The sequence below is a fragment of the Phalaenopsis equestris genome, unplaced genomic scaffold (genome assembly GCF_001263595.1).
Source record: "Phalaenopsis equestris unplaced genomic scaffold, ASM126359v1 Scaffold000006, whole genome shotgun sequence".
NCBI lineage: Eukaryota > Viridiplantae > Streptophyta > Magnoliopsida > Asparagales > Orchidaceae > Phalaenopsis > Phalaenopsis equestris.
Genome location: NW_018164448.1, coordinates 563,884 through 580,093, shown reverse-complemented (window position 1 = coordinate 580,093; position 16,210 = coordinate 563,884). Strand labels below are relative to the sequence as shown.

At 33.4% G+C, this 16,210-nt stretch overlaps 3 protein-coding genes across 9 annotated transcripts in view; 1 reads left to right on the top strand and 2 right to left on the bottom strand.

Moving 5' to 3' along the window:
- Window positions 1-3,004, top strand: part of LOC110018227 (squalene synthase-like) — an 83,386-nt gene extending 80,382 nt beyond the window's left edge. The window contains exons 10-13 of the mRNA XM_020715489.1: window positions 293-381; window positions 1,547-1,638; window positions 1,734-1,779; window positions 2,649-3,004. Of these exons, the coding sequence (XP_020571148.1) occupies window positions 293-381; window positions 1,547-1,638; window positions 1,734-1,779; window positions 2,649-2,705 (284 nt within the window). The 3' untranslated portion in view covers window positions 2,706-3,004. The remainder of the gene's footprint in view (window positions 1-292; window positions 382-1,546; window positions 1,639-1,733; window positions 1,780-2,648) is intronic.
- A 784-nt stretch (window positions 3,005-3,788) lies between these two features.
- Window positions 3,789-7,083, bottom strand: LOC110018226 (ribosomal RNA small subunit methyltransferase, mitochondrial). 7 transcript variants are annotated; one of them, XM_020715484.1, is made up of 6 exons: window positions 7,053-7,083; window positions 6,525-6,679; window positions 6,403-6,434; window positions 6,109-6,248; window positions 5,071-5,377; window positions 3,789-4,845 (listed from the first exon to the last, which is right to left on the bottom strand). In XM_020715484.1, the coding sequence occupies exons 2-6, from the start codon at window positions 6,667-6,669 to the stop codon at window positions 4,123-4,125; spliced, it is 1,347 nt and encodes a 448-aa protein (XP_020571143.1). In that variant the 5' UTR covers window positions 6,670-6,679; window positions 7,053-7,083; the 3' UTR covers window positions 3,789-4,122. The 7 variants fall into 7 exon arrangements, with proteins under 7 accessions (XP_020571143.1, XP_020571141.1, XP_020571142.1 ...); XM_020715482.1 differs by having other exon boundaries at window positions 6,403-6,679; XM_020715483.1 differs by having other exon boundaries at window positions 6,403-6,714; window positions 7,053-7,077.
- Window positions 7,084-8,311: 1,228 nt separating this feature from the next.
- Window positions 8,312-11,592, bottom strand: LOC110018228 (aldo-keto reductase family 4 member C9-like). The gene is made up of 7 exons (XM_020715490.1): window positions 11,359-11,592; window positions 10,619-10,669; window positions 10,463-10,539; window positions 10,291-10,378; window positions 9,823-10,095; window positions 9,498-9,728; window positions 8,312-8,547 (listed from the first exon to the last, which is right to left on the bottom strand). The coding sequence occupies exons 1-7, from the start codon at window positions 11,467-11,469 to the stop codon at window positions 8,464-8,466; spliced, it is 915 nt and encodes a 304-aa protein (XP_020571149.1). The 5' UTR covers window positions 11,470-11,592; the 3' UTR covers window positions 8,312-8,463.
- Window positions 11,593-16,210: the final 4,618 nt, after the last annotated feature.

Sequence of the window (16,210 nt, the reverse complement as noted above, 5' to 3'; positions counted from 1 at the left end):
GCTTCAAAAAACTTTTTTTTTTTTTTTGCTTCAGAAGAGTTGGTTTCAGGGGAGGATTTTATATGCTTATCAACAGTGTGAGTGACTTTGCTTGAAGATAAATTGTTCTTATCTACTATAGTTAATAGCAAACCCATTGAATTTTAATTATCTTGTCATGGTTCATTTATTATTGATGTTCTTTTTGCCTCCAAAATATATGCTATCAAGCCGGTAATTCTGTTTGTTGGTTTCATTAGATTTGTTTGCTTTATTGGAGATCAAACTCTAGTCCTAATTATCCTCTTTTTAGGACTTGCTGTCAGAATAAGTGACCAGATAAAATCGATGGCCGATGTTTATGGTGCTTTCTATGACTTCTGTACTCAACTTGAGTCCAAGGTAAAGTGCTTCTTGTATCATCTGATGATTCACTATTGATGGATTTTTTTTTTTTTAAATGTCTAACGTATGCTATGTTGTGGAACCCTAAGTAATGCGCGAGGAAAGATTGGTGCAATTATTAGATAAGATTTATGCCAGTAATGTTTTTTCAGTGCTTCAAATGTCAAGCCATGAATGCCCCTCATGATCAATCAGTAACATAAACCTATTCTGCCGATGCTGAGATAGTTTATTATTTAACATTTTATGACTAATTCTACAAGTCTTTGAAATGACCTGTTCTCTTGTGGGGATTTGAGTTGATTTACTGCTTTGCACACTGCTTTTGAAACTAGTAGATATGATTAAATTTGCAAGCTCAAGCCACACCCTTGATGTAACTCCCTAAATTTGGCTTCTAAAAAACCAACATCTTGTTATTGTGTCGTGAATGTGTCATGCATATTTGCTGTGGACTCACTTTTTTAATAGAAAGGAAGATTTACATGCATACATCTCAATTCTTATGTATTTACACATACCTAACACCTATACTCAATTTTTACATATATGACACCTTACCTATGCATAAAAAGTTGTATTTCAATTTCTAAAAGTTAAAATAGTGGTAGATTTGACATGATATAAAAGATTTGGGTGGCATAAATGTAAAAGGCAAAGTTTTGATGTTAGACATGTAAATACATAGGAATCGTGTGCCATGCATGTAAATGCCCTAATAGAAAATATTTGGAAAGGGCTGAAATTTAAATTATGCAACCAAAAAGCTCTGCGAAGACGGCCCCATGTCATCATTTCTTCAAACCATTTTTTTTTAAAAAAAATTTCTCTGGTCATTTCAGCTCCAAATTTGAGTGGAACCTCTGCGCTGAAAGGGTTTTTGGTTGTCTATTTCAAATGAAATTCAAAAACAATTGAGTTGCACAATTCCTGAACTTAATTAAATTGCATATTACATTTTTCTGTAAATTTTTTAATATCTATCTTATTGATATCGAATCATGGGTCCATGACACGGCTTTTTTTATAGCTTTCTATCATACTTTCTTTTTTGCAAGTTATTCTAATTTCTTATTGGCATTGAATCTTCTGTTGTAGTGATCTCATGTGGGGATTTGAATCAGAATATAAAGAAATGATAAGCATTTATTTGGTAACACAGGTTAATATGAATGATCCTAATGCTGTTCTCACCCTCAAGCGTGTGGATGCAATAAAGAAAGCGTGTGTATCCTCAGGTTTATTAAATAAGAGGTAAAGTAAGCATAAGATTATTATTGTTGTTGTTATTGTTATATTATTCATCCAATTTTTTGTTAAGATCATCTACCATTCTTATAATCTTCCAGGGGATTTTACGTGGATGAAAGGAGGCAGGTATACAGTTCTGCAATGGTGAGTCATCATCACCAGTAGTACTCTATAACTGATATTTCTAAGGGGCATTTACATACATATTGCACAATTCTTATGTATTAACATCAGTGTTTTTAAGAGCGCTCTTCACATGCAAGGCGAAGCGTGTGACACATGTTTTGCTTCGCTGAAGCGTGCTTTGAAGCGCTGAAGTAAAGCATTCGATTCGGTTAACAATTTAACGAGAGGGAATAAAAGACTACTGAGTTAATTTAACTTGTTGTATGAAACTTAATACTTTATTAATTTATATATATTTTAAATTTTAGATTTTATTTTGAGTTATAAGATTTCTTTTGAAATTTTTAAGTTTTTATTATTGTAATAAACTACTAAAAATTATTAAAAATTTAAATTTGCAGGTTCACTCTCAATATCTTTCTTCAAGTTAGATATTGCATCATATTTTTTTTCTATGTTATCAATTTTCAAGTCATACTTTATATTTTATAATTATTTATTAAGTTATTTATGTATTAATTTTTTTATATAACCTGTTAGTGTTCTAGTTAATAAAAGCACTGTATCACTCAGTGCTCTAAGCTTTGAAGTAAAAAAATAAAATTTTGTGCGTCACATTATGCTTTGCGCTTTGATAATTGTGATTTTAACTCCTAATCTCTCATATTCTTACATGCACATTACTGAAATCTTTAATATAACATAAAAAATACCACATTCACTCACTTTTAAAATAGAAATATATATCTTTCATGCATAAGTTTACGACATCAGAGCATTATAAACCTAAACATAAAAGTTTTAGATACTAGATATGTAAATACATAAGAATAGCATTGTATCTATCCTAGAAGCAAATCTTGACCCTCTGCACCTTTTTAATGCAGATACTGGCCATTGCCCTCCTGCTTGCTTGCCTTTTTGGGATTCATCTGGTGCAATGATTGCGTCTGTTGGATCGTAGCGGACATTGGTGCGGATCTTCATTCCTTGTTCTTCACTGTGGAGTGGCTCATGCTCCTGGAAATACTTTCTTACCGTTGCTAAGCTCTTTATTTTGCAGTATTGCATGCTAGTACATTTATCTTGGACAATTATTGGATCAGGCAAAAAAACTAGAGGAATTGCGTCTCTTAAATTTAAGTTTCTGCTTTACAAGAGAATAAAAGATCATCATGATACTGATTGATTTATTAATTGTTTATTTGTTTCTTGCTTGACATTGACATTTCATGTTCAAATTTTAGTAGGTCAATGATGGCTGTCCTTTTTACAGGTCATTTAAAATATTGAATATAACATTTTAATCATCCAAATTTTAAATATAACATTTTAATTTATTAGTGTCACTCTTCTTTATCGACTAATAAAGATTTTAAGTGATTAAAATGATATTTAAATGATTTTTTTTTTTTTTGGTAAATTATTATGAGATTTATGATAATTCGATTGAGTGCAACCACGAATTGAGCATGCATGCGAAAATGAAAATTTAAGTGTTAGATATGTAAATACAAAGAATTAAATGGTCTGTATGTAAATCTTCCTAAAAAAGCTTTTAGTATGCAAGGCATTTCTGACATTTAAGTTATTAAGGAGTTCAATTTGTATACTACCATATGATTTGGATGAAATTTGATGGATTTTGTTTTATAAATTATAACTGTTAGTGTATGTATTGGGTTGTATGCCAAGGCCTGGGTGGAAAATGGGACAAACAAGTAGAGCATTTTTAGTTCAGTTACTCTTATGAATGGTCGGTGAGCATCTTTTGTCTGGGTGGAATGCTTCGCACTTGAAATAGAATGGCCGAAACTTTCTCATTTCACATAAAGATGTGGGAAGATTAACATAAATACCACTTAATTCCTATATATTTACATATATAACAACTAAAGTTTAATTTTTACATAATAGAGAAGCCATCCTAACTCAACCTCCAAACAATCTTAACAAGAGTTGTGTAATAAAAATAAAAAATAAAAAAATAAAAAAATAAAATGAAGATTTACATAATACCACTCAACTCGTATGTATTTACATGTCCCAAACCTAAATCTTACCCATACATGAAAAGATGTATCGCTTAAAAAAAAAAACTAAAGCAAAGAGTAAATCGGCGAGAAAACAAGTCATAATAGCTCCTAATGAAGAACGCTCATTCCATCAGAACACTAAACGTAAACTTGCGTATGGAGTCCTTTGGGCACTGGTCATGTAGCAAATGGGCTCCACTATAATTTGCAGATTTTTTAAAAGGGTGAGGCCCACTTGTCACGTGGCAAGTGAGACCCATTATAATATAATGGTTCCAAGTTTTTTAGATGAGTGAGGCCCACTTACCACGCTAATAATTTTTCACTAACGAAAGAACACACCCTCTTTGTTGAAAATCCGAAGCAAACACAAGAACTCTTCATTGGATAGCTTGGAACTCCTCTTATCACCAAAACCTCCATCTTTCAATATCCTCATAATCTTCTCTTTAAACCAAAGAAATTTGGTTGAATCTTCACCCTTCAACTCTAAACTGCTTGCTCCTATCTCACCATCATCAGATTCATCATTCCCATCAATATCATAATTGCTAACCCCACCTTCACATTCGAGATTTTTACATTTTATGCCATTTACTTGGGACTTCTCATATAATTCCATGATTTTCTTCTTCTGCTTAAAAATTGCAGAGAGAGTTTTGTTTCTCTGACTAAAACAAGTTCTAGTGAATCCCAGCCATTCATCTAGATTTATATCTGGTATATTAAGTTTGGGCTGGATTTGAACAAGAGAGGAGTCAACCTTGGGAGAAGGAACAAAATCTTTCTTGCTGACATTCATAAGAAATTCAACTGATGCCACCAAGCCTACATTCACAGCAAGCCTGTTGAAATCAGACTCTCCCGGCTTGGCGAGAAGACGACGAGCAAATTCCTTCTGAAGCAACAGAGTCGCACTTCGAAAACTAGACTTATATGAACTGAGGAAGATTTTTGCTATCAATGGGGACGATATTCCGTATGGAATATTCGACACGCAGACATCGAAATGAGGGAGCTCCATCCTCAGCACATTTCCTGTGATAACCTGACATTTTTGTTATAAGTATAAATATCAAACTTTGGGGGTTAGATATCTCAATACATAAGAATTGTATGGTTATGTATGTAAATTTCCCATTAAAGATTTGAGTACTATGTAAAGATGAAAGTTTAGGTGAAAGATATGTAAACGAAATTAGAATGCACTTGTTATAACATCGAATGTGGTTAATATTGATTTGGTAAAGACGAACAAATGCGAGAGACATACAGCGAGTTTGTCTGCCAGACCGAGTCTGGAAACTCGGCTGAGAAGAGCATCGACCATTCGGTCATCAATCTCTACAGCAACAACCTTCCTGGCACACTCGAGCAGCCTAACGGTCAAATTTCCTGTGCCGGGACCGATCTCTAGAACAATGTCATCAGGCAAAACTTTAGCTTTCCGAACGATGGAGTCGAGAACTCGTGGGTTGGTAAGAAGGTGTTGGCCTCGACTCTTCAGAAGATGGAAACGCTCGTCCTTTCCTTCCTCCTTGTGCTTTAGCTTCCGACGATGTTCTACATGTTCTTCTTGCCTGAACAATAATGGATCTAAGCATTATTTATGTTCAGTAAATAAAAGCACACAATGGAAATTAGGATGGGGGATCACATTAGTGCTGAGTTTATGGTGAAAATGCAATTCCAAAGAGATTCTTTGATTGTCAAATAAATATTTAGGATGCAAAGTAAAATCAATTACATTCAGCTTTGTATTTTGAATGCAGAAAGAAAACTACAAAGGACACAACAGAGGAAGAGGAAGATCTAGATCTTAAATTCAATGGGAAGGCTTTAAAGGATAAGTCAATTGTTGGCATGATAGGAAGATTAAGCACATAAAAATAGATTTTTTCATATAAGAAAGGTGAAAAAAATGCAAAGCAGAGAAGAGAATCAATGAATGCCACCACAAAAGAGGTTTATGTGACATTATTCATAAGTGATAATAGTCCCATGAAATCCTAGATATACCCCTATTTTTGTCAATAATGAGCCCTTATGGTGATATTCAATTAAAAATTGTAGATGGAACTATGTGGAAATTTTGCAAAGTGAAACAAAATCCATGCTTTAAAAGAAATTTAATCGCCATTGGATAGCCTAATGAAGAAGTATATAACTCGATTTTAAAAATTAATACATAGAAATTGACTGAAGGTGTCATGGTGGTAGCATGAAAAAGCAAAAATGTCATACTATATATGACTTCAAAAATTAAATTATATTAACTACAATAATGCTAGAAAAACTGGCAAAAACCTACCTGAAACTGGACTCTTCATAGAAAATAATCTTCCTCTTGTTCTCCCTAACAGTTGCTTTATCATTAACAGTATCATCTTTACGAGCGATGCTGCAGAACCCCAAACCGTCCCCTTCTTGTTCAATAACATCAGCCATTTCCTTTTAAAAAAATCCATCTTTCACAGTCATTCGAACTCAATTTAGTAAAATTTTCAAAAAAAATAGGGAAATATCGTAAAGGAAGCTGTTTTCAATTTCAAAATCAAATCTTTAACGAAAATTTAAAAAAAAACGAAGATAATTTGAGCAAAACCTGGTCATGCACGCCGCATTTGATCTCGTTGTCTGTAATTGTAAGGAGATGAACATCAGAATAAGGTCTGCTTGGGCTGAAAGAAAAATTAGCCGTGGAGAAGATGAAGAGTGGGGCTTTACATGTTAGGGTTTGTCGGGATAAGAAGCTACCCGAGGAGTGCTTAAGAAAGGAGGAGCGGTGGATCTGAAAGCTTTTTTCTAGGGCGCCGGCGAAGTGTGGAGCCGTCGGCAGAGCGAGGCGGCGGAGAACGGCTGACCTGAACATCGCCGTCTCCCTGGACGGACAAAGAACGACGCTTGGACAATGCAGCTTCATAGGTCATGAGGCATTTACAGACATACCACATAATTCTCGTAATTACAAATCTGACATCTAAATTTTTATATTTATATGTAAAACATTTAAATATTCGAAATCTCTGATAAAATATAAATTTTTATGCATAAATTTATAACAATAAAGTATTACAAACATGAATATAAAATTTTAGGTATTAATATATAAATGCTTAGGAATTATGTCGTGAATGTAAATTTCTTGGAAAAAGAAAAGCATATGATATTTGATTTTATATGATGTTGGATGAAAATAATTTCACTTTATAAATATATGATTGAAAAAAGTCTTATGCTTGAAAAAAATCTTACCCAATTTCTCTTTGGATTTATTTCAGAAGATTTGCCCATCTTCTTAAAACTTATCTCAGAGATGTTGTCATTGATGGCTCTTTCACCATACCTGTAGTACCGTTGTCGATCCAGCCCATTTTCTTTTTCAAAAAACGGAAAACACCTCGTTCAACGCCCAGGCTTCTTATTCGAGGTTTGGTTTAGTCTTACTTCTGATTTTATTTTGACGAAAAAAAGGAGGGAAGCCTTAACCCGAACTCTAGACAGGCGCGGCACTTCCTTCAGATCAATAAAACAGGAAGAGGAGAAAAGAAAAACCACCAAAAGTCATGACCACGAAGATGAGCATAATGTCAAAAAATGGGTTATCAAAAGATTGAATCATTATGCGCCCAATTCTTATGGAGGTATACCTATCTCACACCTAAACTTTCATTTTTACACACAAAGTACTTTGCCTATGGATGAAAAGATGGGCTAGACTATTAAAAGTTTATAATGAGTGATATTTTTTATATGATGTTTGTAACTATGAAAGTTTAGGCGTGAGAAAGATAAATATGAAAGCTTTGACTACGTAAAAACCCTAAAAAATTAAGAATATTTGCATAAAGAGCTTTCATGAACTTATTCCAAATCTATTATCAAACTTTCAGAATGATGTGAGTCTACATTTAATTGCAGTTCTAATATTTGTTGCACCTCTCTTCAAAAATGATTTCCACCCTGCCAAATCCTTAGTTGCTGCTTAATCCATAAAAAAAAGACTAAAACAATATATTTTATACTTATTGATATATTATCAAGAAACATTTATGATATATATTTAAGATTATGTTGGCATTAATATTCATGTTGATTTAAGATTTATACGATGTTGAATTCATCTCTAGCTTAATTGTTAGTCAGCTTGAGCCAAGCTTAATAACAAGCCAAGATCAAATTAACCCTAACTTGGCTCGTGAGCTTGCTTGTTTAAAAAAAAAAAGAATAATAATAAAAAATATATTGAAATTTCAAATTTAGTTTTAAACTGTCAAAAAATTTTTAAAATATATATCTTAAATTTTATATCAAATAATTTCTTATTATTTATCTCCTACTCGTTTGTTTAAATTAATATTACTTTCTTTCTTTCGTAATAAACAAGACGGCTTATGAGCAAAACTCGAAGTCCTGGAATTAAACACATGCTTGAGCTCGAACGTGAATTTAATCAAGCCGAGCTCAAGTTGAAGCTCGGTTGATTTACACCCCTAATCTCAACAATGGATAAATCCAAAAAATCAACTGAAATTTGGCTTATTATACTCAACAACAAACAAGTCTGTTCGTAGCATTGTTAAAGTTATTATAACAGGCCACACTGAAATTGTTAATATAAAATCTGAAATCAATGTAGCCCATTTATCACATGGGCCGGGGGTGCTCAATTGTCGCCATCCCAGAGGTCGTCGAAAGTCTTGTAAACACTCTGGGGATGAACAGCAAATTCTCCCGGAATCAACCTTTCCTGCAAATGACCAAAAAACATAATTCGACTTTTATTTTAAAAAAAAAAAAAACAGAAGATTTACATGCATACCACTCAATTTCTATGCATTTATATATCTAGCACCTACATTTCAAATTTTACATATATGTGACCTTACATTTGCATGAAAAGATACATTTCACTTTTTAAATGTTAAAATAATGATTTTTTTTTTATGTGATATGAAAATTGTTTAGCAAGAACTTTTTTTTTTAGTGTTAAGTGGGTTAAGCTATTTGTCTTAAAATTATATTAAAAATGATCTTGTTAAACATAGTACTTGAGGGAAAAATATTACTTCAAGACTACTAACGTAGAGCTACGTTCGGAGTCCAATGAAATGATACCACGTGGAGGTGACAGAAAAAAAAAAATCATTTTAGCGTAGAAAAATATTCCCTCCATGTTATTCCACATTATTCAGTTATTATTATGGTGGTATTCATGTTTTATTGTGTTATGGTTGTTATTTTGCGTTATTCACGTGTTTTTGTGATGGTATTCATGTGTTATTGTATTCTGGGAATATTCCCTGTGTTATAGTAACACATCAATACTGTCACAATAATGCCTGAATAATGTGGAATAATACAGGAGGAATATTCTCCTGTGTTACCGGGCCGGATCACAGAAAAACGTGCGTGTTTCCTTGAAGTCACGTGTCCGCATAGCAGTGGACTCCGAACGTAGCTCTACGTTAGGAGTCCTGATGTAATATTTTTCCGTCTTGAGAGAGACAATTTGTCTTAAAGTTATATATACATAAAAGGATCTTGTTAAACAAATTTCAGGCAAAAAGTCCCAAATACTATGTTATTGTGAAATTCACCTTGCAAGGATGTACAAATAATGAGACAAATAGTTGGCAAAATTGAGAGAGACAGGCAATATAAATAAAACGAAATTTAGCATAAAAAAGAGCAACTTGCCTGCTCTATTTCAGAAAATTTGGCAAACAAATCATCAGGGATAGACCAATTAAAAATCCCAATGTTATCAATAAGCCTTTTTTCATTGACGCTCTTGGGAAGCACACTGTGGCCTGATTGGAGCCCCCATCGTAGAACAACCTGAGCAGGAGTTCTGCCCAATTTCTCGGCCACCATGCTCACAACAGGGTGTCCAAGGAGTTCCTTCGATCGAGCTAGCGGAGTATAACCCTGCAAAATGAATTTAAAAACGCTTATCTCAACCTGTAGCTTTCTCAAAAATCAGGCCAAGGATCAAAGGTAATAAACGGAATGAAAAACTTACAGAGATGTGGATGCCATTTGATTGACAGAAAGCATGGAGCTTGGCCTGTTGCCACCCAGGGTGGCACTCTACCTGATTGACAGCAGGGGGGACTTTCGCAACTGCAAGCAAATCCTCCAATTTCTTCGAAGAGAAATTGCTGACACCAATGGCACGAGCTTTGCCTGAAGCATGCAGGTGTTCCATGGCTGCCCAAGTAGCAGGCAGATCAGGTGGAAGAAAGTTCTCGGGAGTTGGACTGCCACCCTTCTTAAGACGATAAGGCCAATGAATCTTCAAATGAGAAAGTTGAGCAGGGAATTAGATTAAGCATGACATGTAAAAATCAAACAGAAGCAGCTGCGGTCATAAAAAATTACTAGGATTATGTTTGTTGGAATGGCCTTCATGATGCCATTATTGTAGACTTCTAACGCAATTCTTAAAGCTATAGTCTCTATTATTAGTTGATGCAGCAGGCCAACTTACAAGGTACAGATCCAGATAATCAAGCTGCAAGTCTTCCAAGGTTAAATTGATTGCCTCAGGCACATCTTCTGGTGCAAGATTACTGCACCTGCATAGTGTTTCGCCAAAGCATTAACACAAATGCTTTTAGAACAGAAAACATTTTTTTTTTATTGCAAAACTTTAACCAAACCATAGTTTAGAGGTGATAAACAAGTCCTCTCGCTTCACGATAGCATTTTGAAATAGTTTCTTTAAAGCTGATCCAATCTGCATTAATGAGAATCGCATGTGCATTGAATATATAAACTTCATTCATCATGGACTAAGGAAATTAAGTTTGGGGTACCTCTTTTTCATTATTGTACAATGGAGCACAGTCAATATGCCTATACCCAGCCTGCAGCAGAACAATTAGGGTTCCAAACATCGAAAGTAAGATTCAAAACCAGGTTACAGCACTCCAAATGGAGATCTTAAATCAAGTTGAGGAAAGAAAAAAACCAATAAAATTAATCTGAGTATGAGACACAATTTCAGCATACGGCCATTCTGCTTCATCCTCTGTTTTGACTGGGATTGAAGCAATTCAATTATGTCAAAAATATTCTCAAGGATTCATCTAACCCAACAAAATGAGGTAAATTTTGTCCTATTACAGAGAGAATAAATCTGTTTGTAAATAGATTAAATTAGGGTTAAGATTATCAATCTCAGGAATCATGGATTAAATTGCTCAACACGCATACAAGCTCTCACTAGTCAAACATCATTTTTCAATTACTATTCGGGATATGGACCATTCCGCTCAATAAAAACTACATTCCTCACTAATTATTGAACAAATCACCCAATCAAAGAGGTTTTTCCTGTTCAACAATAATGCAACAACGACCTAAGATTCATTAATGCGTTTTTCAAACCTGTTTAATAATGTAGGGTTTAATCATGTCCCCTGCTAACACAAAATAGTAATCGACAGATACAAAGACGGAAAGAGCTATCAAAGAGAAACTATGCCATCCGTCAGCTATAAAACTTAAAACAATCCTGAAACTCGAGCGTAAGGGGAAAATCAGCCGATGATACCTTGACGGCTGCAACGATGGTGGCCTCTATTACTCCGTGTTCGGCCTGGTAAGTGCCAAGCCCGACGGCAGGGATCTTCGCCCTTGTGTTGAGCTCGAAAAACCTAGCCATGAAGAGATAACTGAAGACTGATCGTAATGGTTCTTCCTCGAGTACTTATAGGAGATTGACGAAGCCTACACGGTTATTGATGCAACTTCTGCAAAACAGAAGCAGCAGAACATTGACTGGGAAGTTGTAAAACAGTTCTTAATATTTATTTTTTTACAGCTAATGTATTTAATAGCTTTAGTTATTTGGTTATATTTTTTTTCTATTTATATAAATTAAAAAAGAAAATCAAATATATATGGCAATAATAAAAAAATTGCAAACAAATGTAAAAGTTATCGCAAACCGTTCAATTTGAGCCATCGGCTCAAGTCAACTTTGAATGGTGAATACGAAGATTCACTTTTCTCCTGAATTACGGAAGATGGAGTTACAAAAGTAATTATTTTAAATTTACAATTATAGATCATCGATAATAGTTGATATTTGGCTATAATAAATATATTTCTCGGTGATAGCAGACTGTTGTGGTCGATTGTTATGGTGAGAGAAGTCTGTTGTGAATGTTATAGGTAGCTATAGTGTCATCTTGTTGTATATATTGTAGCAGAAGCCGCCATCTTGTCGTATAGGTTGTAGCGGAAATCATGGTAGTAGTTGGTCGTGTGGGCTGCAGAAGATTGTTTTAATTGATACGATTGGTTGTGGATGCCATTGTAGGAAGTTGCTAGAGCTGTGAGGTACGTAGGTTGTAATTGATCACATAGATTGCAATGATGAGTTTTGGTAACATTTGTAGGTTGTAAATGTCATAATTATGAGCTGCACAAGCTATGAGTCACGTAGGCTATAGTTTATCATGGAGGTCCTATTGGTGAGATGTGATGACGTCCGTAGGTCGAAGGGCCTGAGTCGGGAGCTGCAAAACTTGTGAGTAACATAGGTTATAGTTGGTCGCGTAGGTTGTAATGGAGAGTTATGATGTTCTTCGTAGGTCGAAAAGATAGAGTCGGAAGCTTACGAGCTATGAGCCACATAAGTCATAATGGGTCACGTAGGTTGTAGTGATGAGCTATGATGATGTTCGTAAACTACAAAGGCTAGAGAAGAGAGCTGCACGAGCTGTGAGCCACATAGACCGTAGTGGTGAGCTATTATGACGTTCGTAAGTTATAAAAGCCGAAGTTAGGAGTTGCATGAGTTGTAAGTCACCTATGATGCAGTTGGCAATATAGGTTGTAGTAGTGAGCTATGATGACACTTGTAAGCCATAAGAGCCAGTCGTGGAAGCTGCATGAGCTGTGAGCCATGTAAGTTGTAATTAATCACTTAGGCCAAAGTGGTTAGCTATGACTATGTTAGTAGACCGCAGAGGCCGAAGACAGGAGTTGCGAGAGTTATAATCCAGGTAGGCCGTAGTGTTGAGTTGTAATGAAGTTTGTAGGCCGCAGAGGTCGGAGTCGAGAGTGCCATGAACTGTGGGCCACATATGTCGTAGTTCGTCAAGTAGATCATAGTGCTAAGCTGTGATGATGTATGTAGGCCGCAGAGGCCAGAGTCGGGAGCTTTACAGGTTGTGGACCAAATATGTCGTAGTTGGTCACATATTTTGTAGTGGTGAGATGTGATGATGTACGTAGGCAGTAAAGGTCGGAGCCGAAAGCTACACGACATGTGGTCGGAGGACATGGATGGTGGGGCAGCCATTTTAGCGATTTAGGGATGAGGGATCGGACACTGATAGAGGAACAACACAGGGCCACATCGGCGATCCGTAGGAATGGACGATGGGCTGCCATGTCGGCGATCCAGGGGATGCGGAATTGTACGGTGGAAGGCGAGAGTGATCTAGTGGAGGTAGAGGGTCACGTAATCCGTGGGTCAAACTAATATTTTTTAAATTTAAAGAACATAAATAATTTGTTATTTTATGATGTGAGACAAAACAGTGTAAGTACCTATATCCCATGGCTTCATGTTAGACAATGGGAGCATTTATATGTGTTTGAGTCGAAATTTGACCTGATACAAAACTAAATTAGAACCCGACTCAGAATTTTAGAGCTTGGGATGACAATAATAACCTTTGAGTCGAGCTCGAGTTAAGATTTCTAACCCGTTTTAACTTTTCTGATCAATTTGACATAAGACATAACCCGTAATTGACACAAAATTGACCTAATATTGACTTAAATTTGACCCAAATGGTTGTTATGTCTTATGTTAAATTGGTAATGTGTTGGGTTAGGGTCAATGAGTTGAAGGCGGGTAAAGTACAGGTTGAACTTTTTTACTCATTTAATATTCAGCTCTGGTTATGATTAAGTAAGTTTGGGTCAGGTCAATTTGGGGTCGACTTGCAATCTGACCTTCAAAACTTGATTCAACACCCCTATATATACCACCAAATTTCTATGTATTGAAATATATAACATCTATGCATTTACAATAAATAGAATCATATCAAGCTAGTTGAACATTTTTATTTTTCCATTTTTTATACTTTAATTGTACTTTCCCCCCAAATATGTTTGTATTAAATAAAAAAGTTATATTTTTCAAGAAAATGAGAAAATTTAATTATTTTTAATTTTAATCTATATATTTTTTATAATTTATATTAAATTTTAAGTAAATATTGAGTTCTAATAAAGGTATTTTAACAAGCTTTTTATGAGTTTTAAATGGAAATTTTTTGTTTCTTTTATTTGTTTACTTATTTTTTAATTATTTTTATTTGAAAATTTAAAAAAAAATTAATTTTTAATTAGTTTTAATCATATTTTAAATTAAATTGTATTTTTAGTTATAATTTATATTAACTTTTAACTCACTTTACTGCAATGTCTTACAATATTAGTTAAGGAATTAATATATATTTCTTATATATATTTATATATATGATTTTTAAATAGTGTTATACATAAAAAAATATATAGCAAATGTGTTTGAAATAATTCAAAAATTTTAAGTTTATTGAGTTTAAAAAATATTAAAGAGTTCCATACTTTAATATCTAATAAAATGATCATAATATTAATAATAAAATGATTATATAAATATTTCAAATAATAAATTTTCATATTTTTTGTCAATATATTTTTATCAAATTTATATGAATATATATATATATATATATATGCGTGTGTGTGTGTGTCTATGTCGTACTCAGATCAGTTGGTCGACATTTGCTTGTCAATTGTAAGTCCCCTCTGGTCCAGGGTTCGATTCTCCTCCGAGTTTTGGGTGTGGTTCTCGAATTAGAGACGCATAAGCGATATTCGGGGCTCATAGGCTATGGTCATTTTATATTATATATATATATATATATATATATATCACATTAAATGTCGTTTAACAGGTGTCGGATTACTAGTGTGATTCGGCGGCTTCTGGCGGCAAGATTTGTCATCTTTTATGAAGGGAAATATTTTTTTTTCTTCTGAGATAAGAAATTATATTTCAATCCTAATTTTTTCTTTGTCGGTTTGATCGTCTGCAGGAAATATTTTATTATTTAACTTTGATGTTTAGCTATGTAAAACTTAAAATTTTAAATTACTTAAAAAAATATTACCAATATTAAATTTATTAACAAAATTATATTTAAATGCATATATTTTCAAATATTTAGGATATTAAAGTGTTTTAAAAATAAACATCAAAAATTGAAATTAGATGTATAAATACATGATAGTTGTGTGGTATGCATGTAAATCTTCTATATTTTTGATACAGGATTTGATATCTATGAATATTGATTGAATATTCCAATTAAATTATTATATATCACCATATGGCCATGATAATTCAATGTACATTACATTTTAGTTAGCTATTGTAGGAGTAGGCATCAATTTATCACATCAATTATACGACCATTTTAACTTGAAACAAGTGAAATACACATTTTATACATAGGCAAGGTGATATGTATGTTAAAATTGTAGTTTAGGTGTGTAAATACATAGGAATTAAGTGGTATGTTTGTAAATCTTTCGAATTGTTTTCTAGGAAAATTTACATACATATGAGTGGCATGTATGTAAATATTCCTATTTTTTGAAGGGAAATTGGCCCTCATTGCACAATTCTCATGTATTTACATCTCTTAACGCTTAAACTTTCATATCTATATTTTTTATACTTTGGCTTCATCAACCTAAGCATGAAAATCTGTATTTTATCTTGAAGAAAATAGGTCACAATTATATATTAGATGTAAAATTAAAATTTTTTGTGCTTTGCCATACATATAAATATTAAAGCTTAGGTATCAGATATATAAATATATAAGAATTGGTGTGCGAGGGTAGAAATATTTGCGTAAAACATACGCAGAATTACATACATATTAAATTATTCGAAGGATACAGGTAGATTACACTTAGATTACAGAAAGAATTATAAGGGGTATCATCTAAATGTAACCTAGTTGTACCCTCCTAATAATCTAATATGCGCACAACTCTGCATACTTTACACAAATATTTCTCGTGAGAGAGAGAGGTATGCAAATATAAATTTACATATTTATTCATTTTGAAATATTAAAAAAAAAAAAGCTGATTTTTTTTCTCCTGATGGATCAATTGTAAAAATCCCGCTCTACGGATATTTTTGCCCTTATTTTTTTTTATCAAACTGGTTTCTGCATTGATGAATTTCATAAAATAGCTTATAAATTATATTTTGGAATAAAAATATTAATTTTAAAATTTTCATTTAAATAAATAAATAATTAAAAAACTTAGGCTTATCATATAGCTCACATGAACTATTTCATAATAAGAAAAAAATA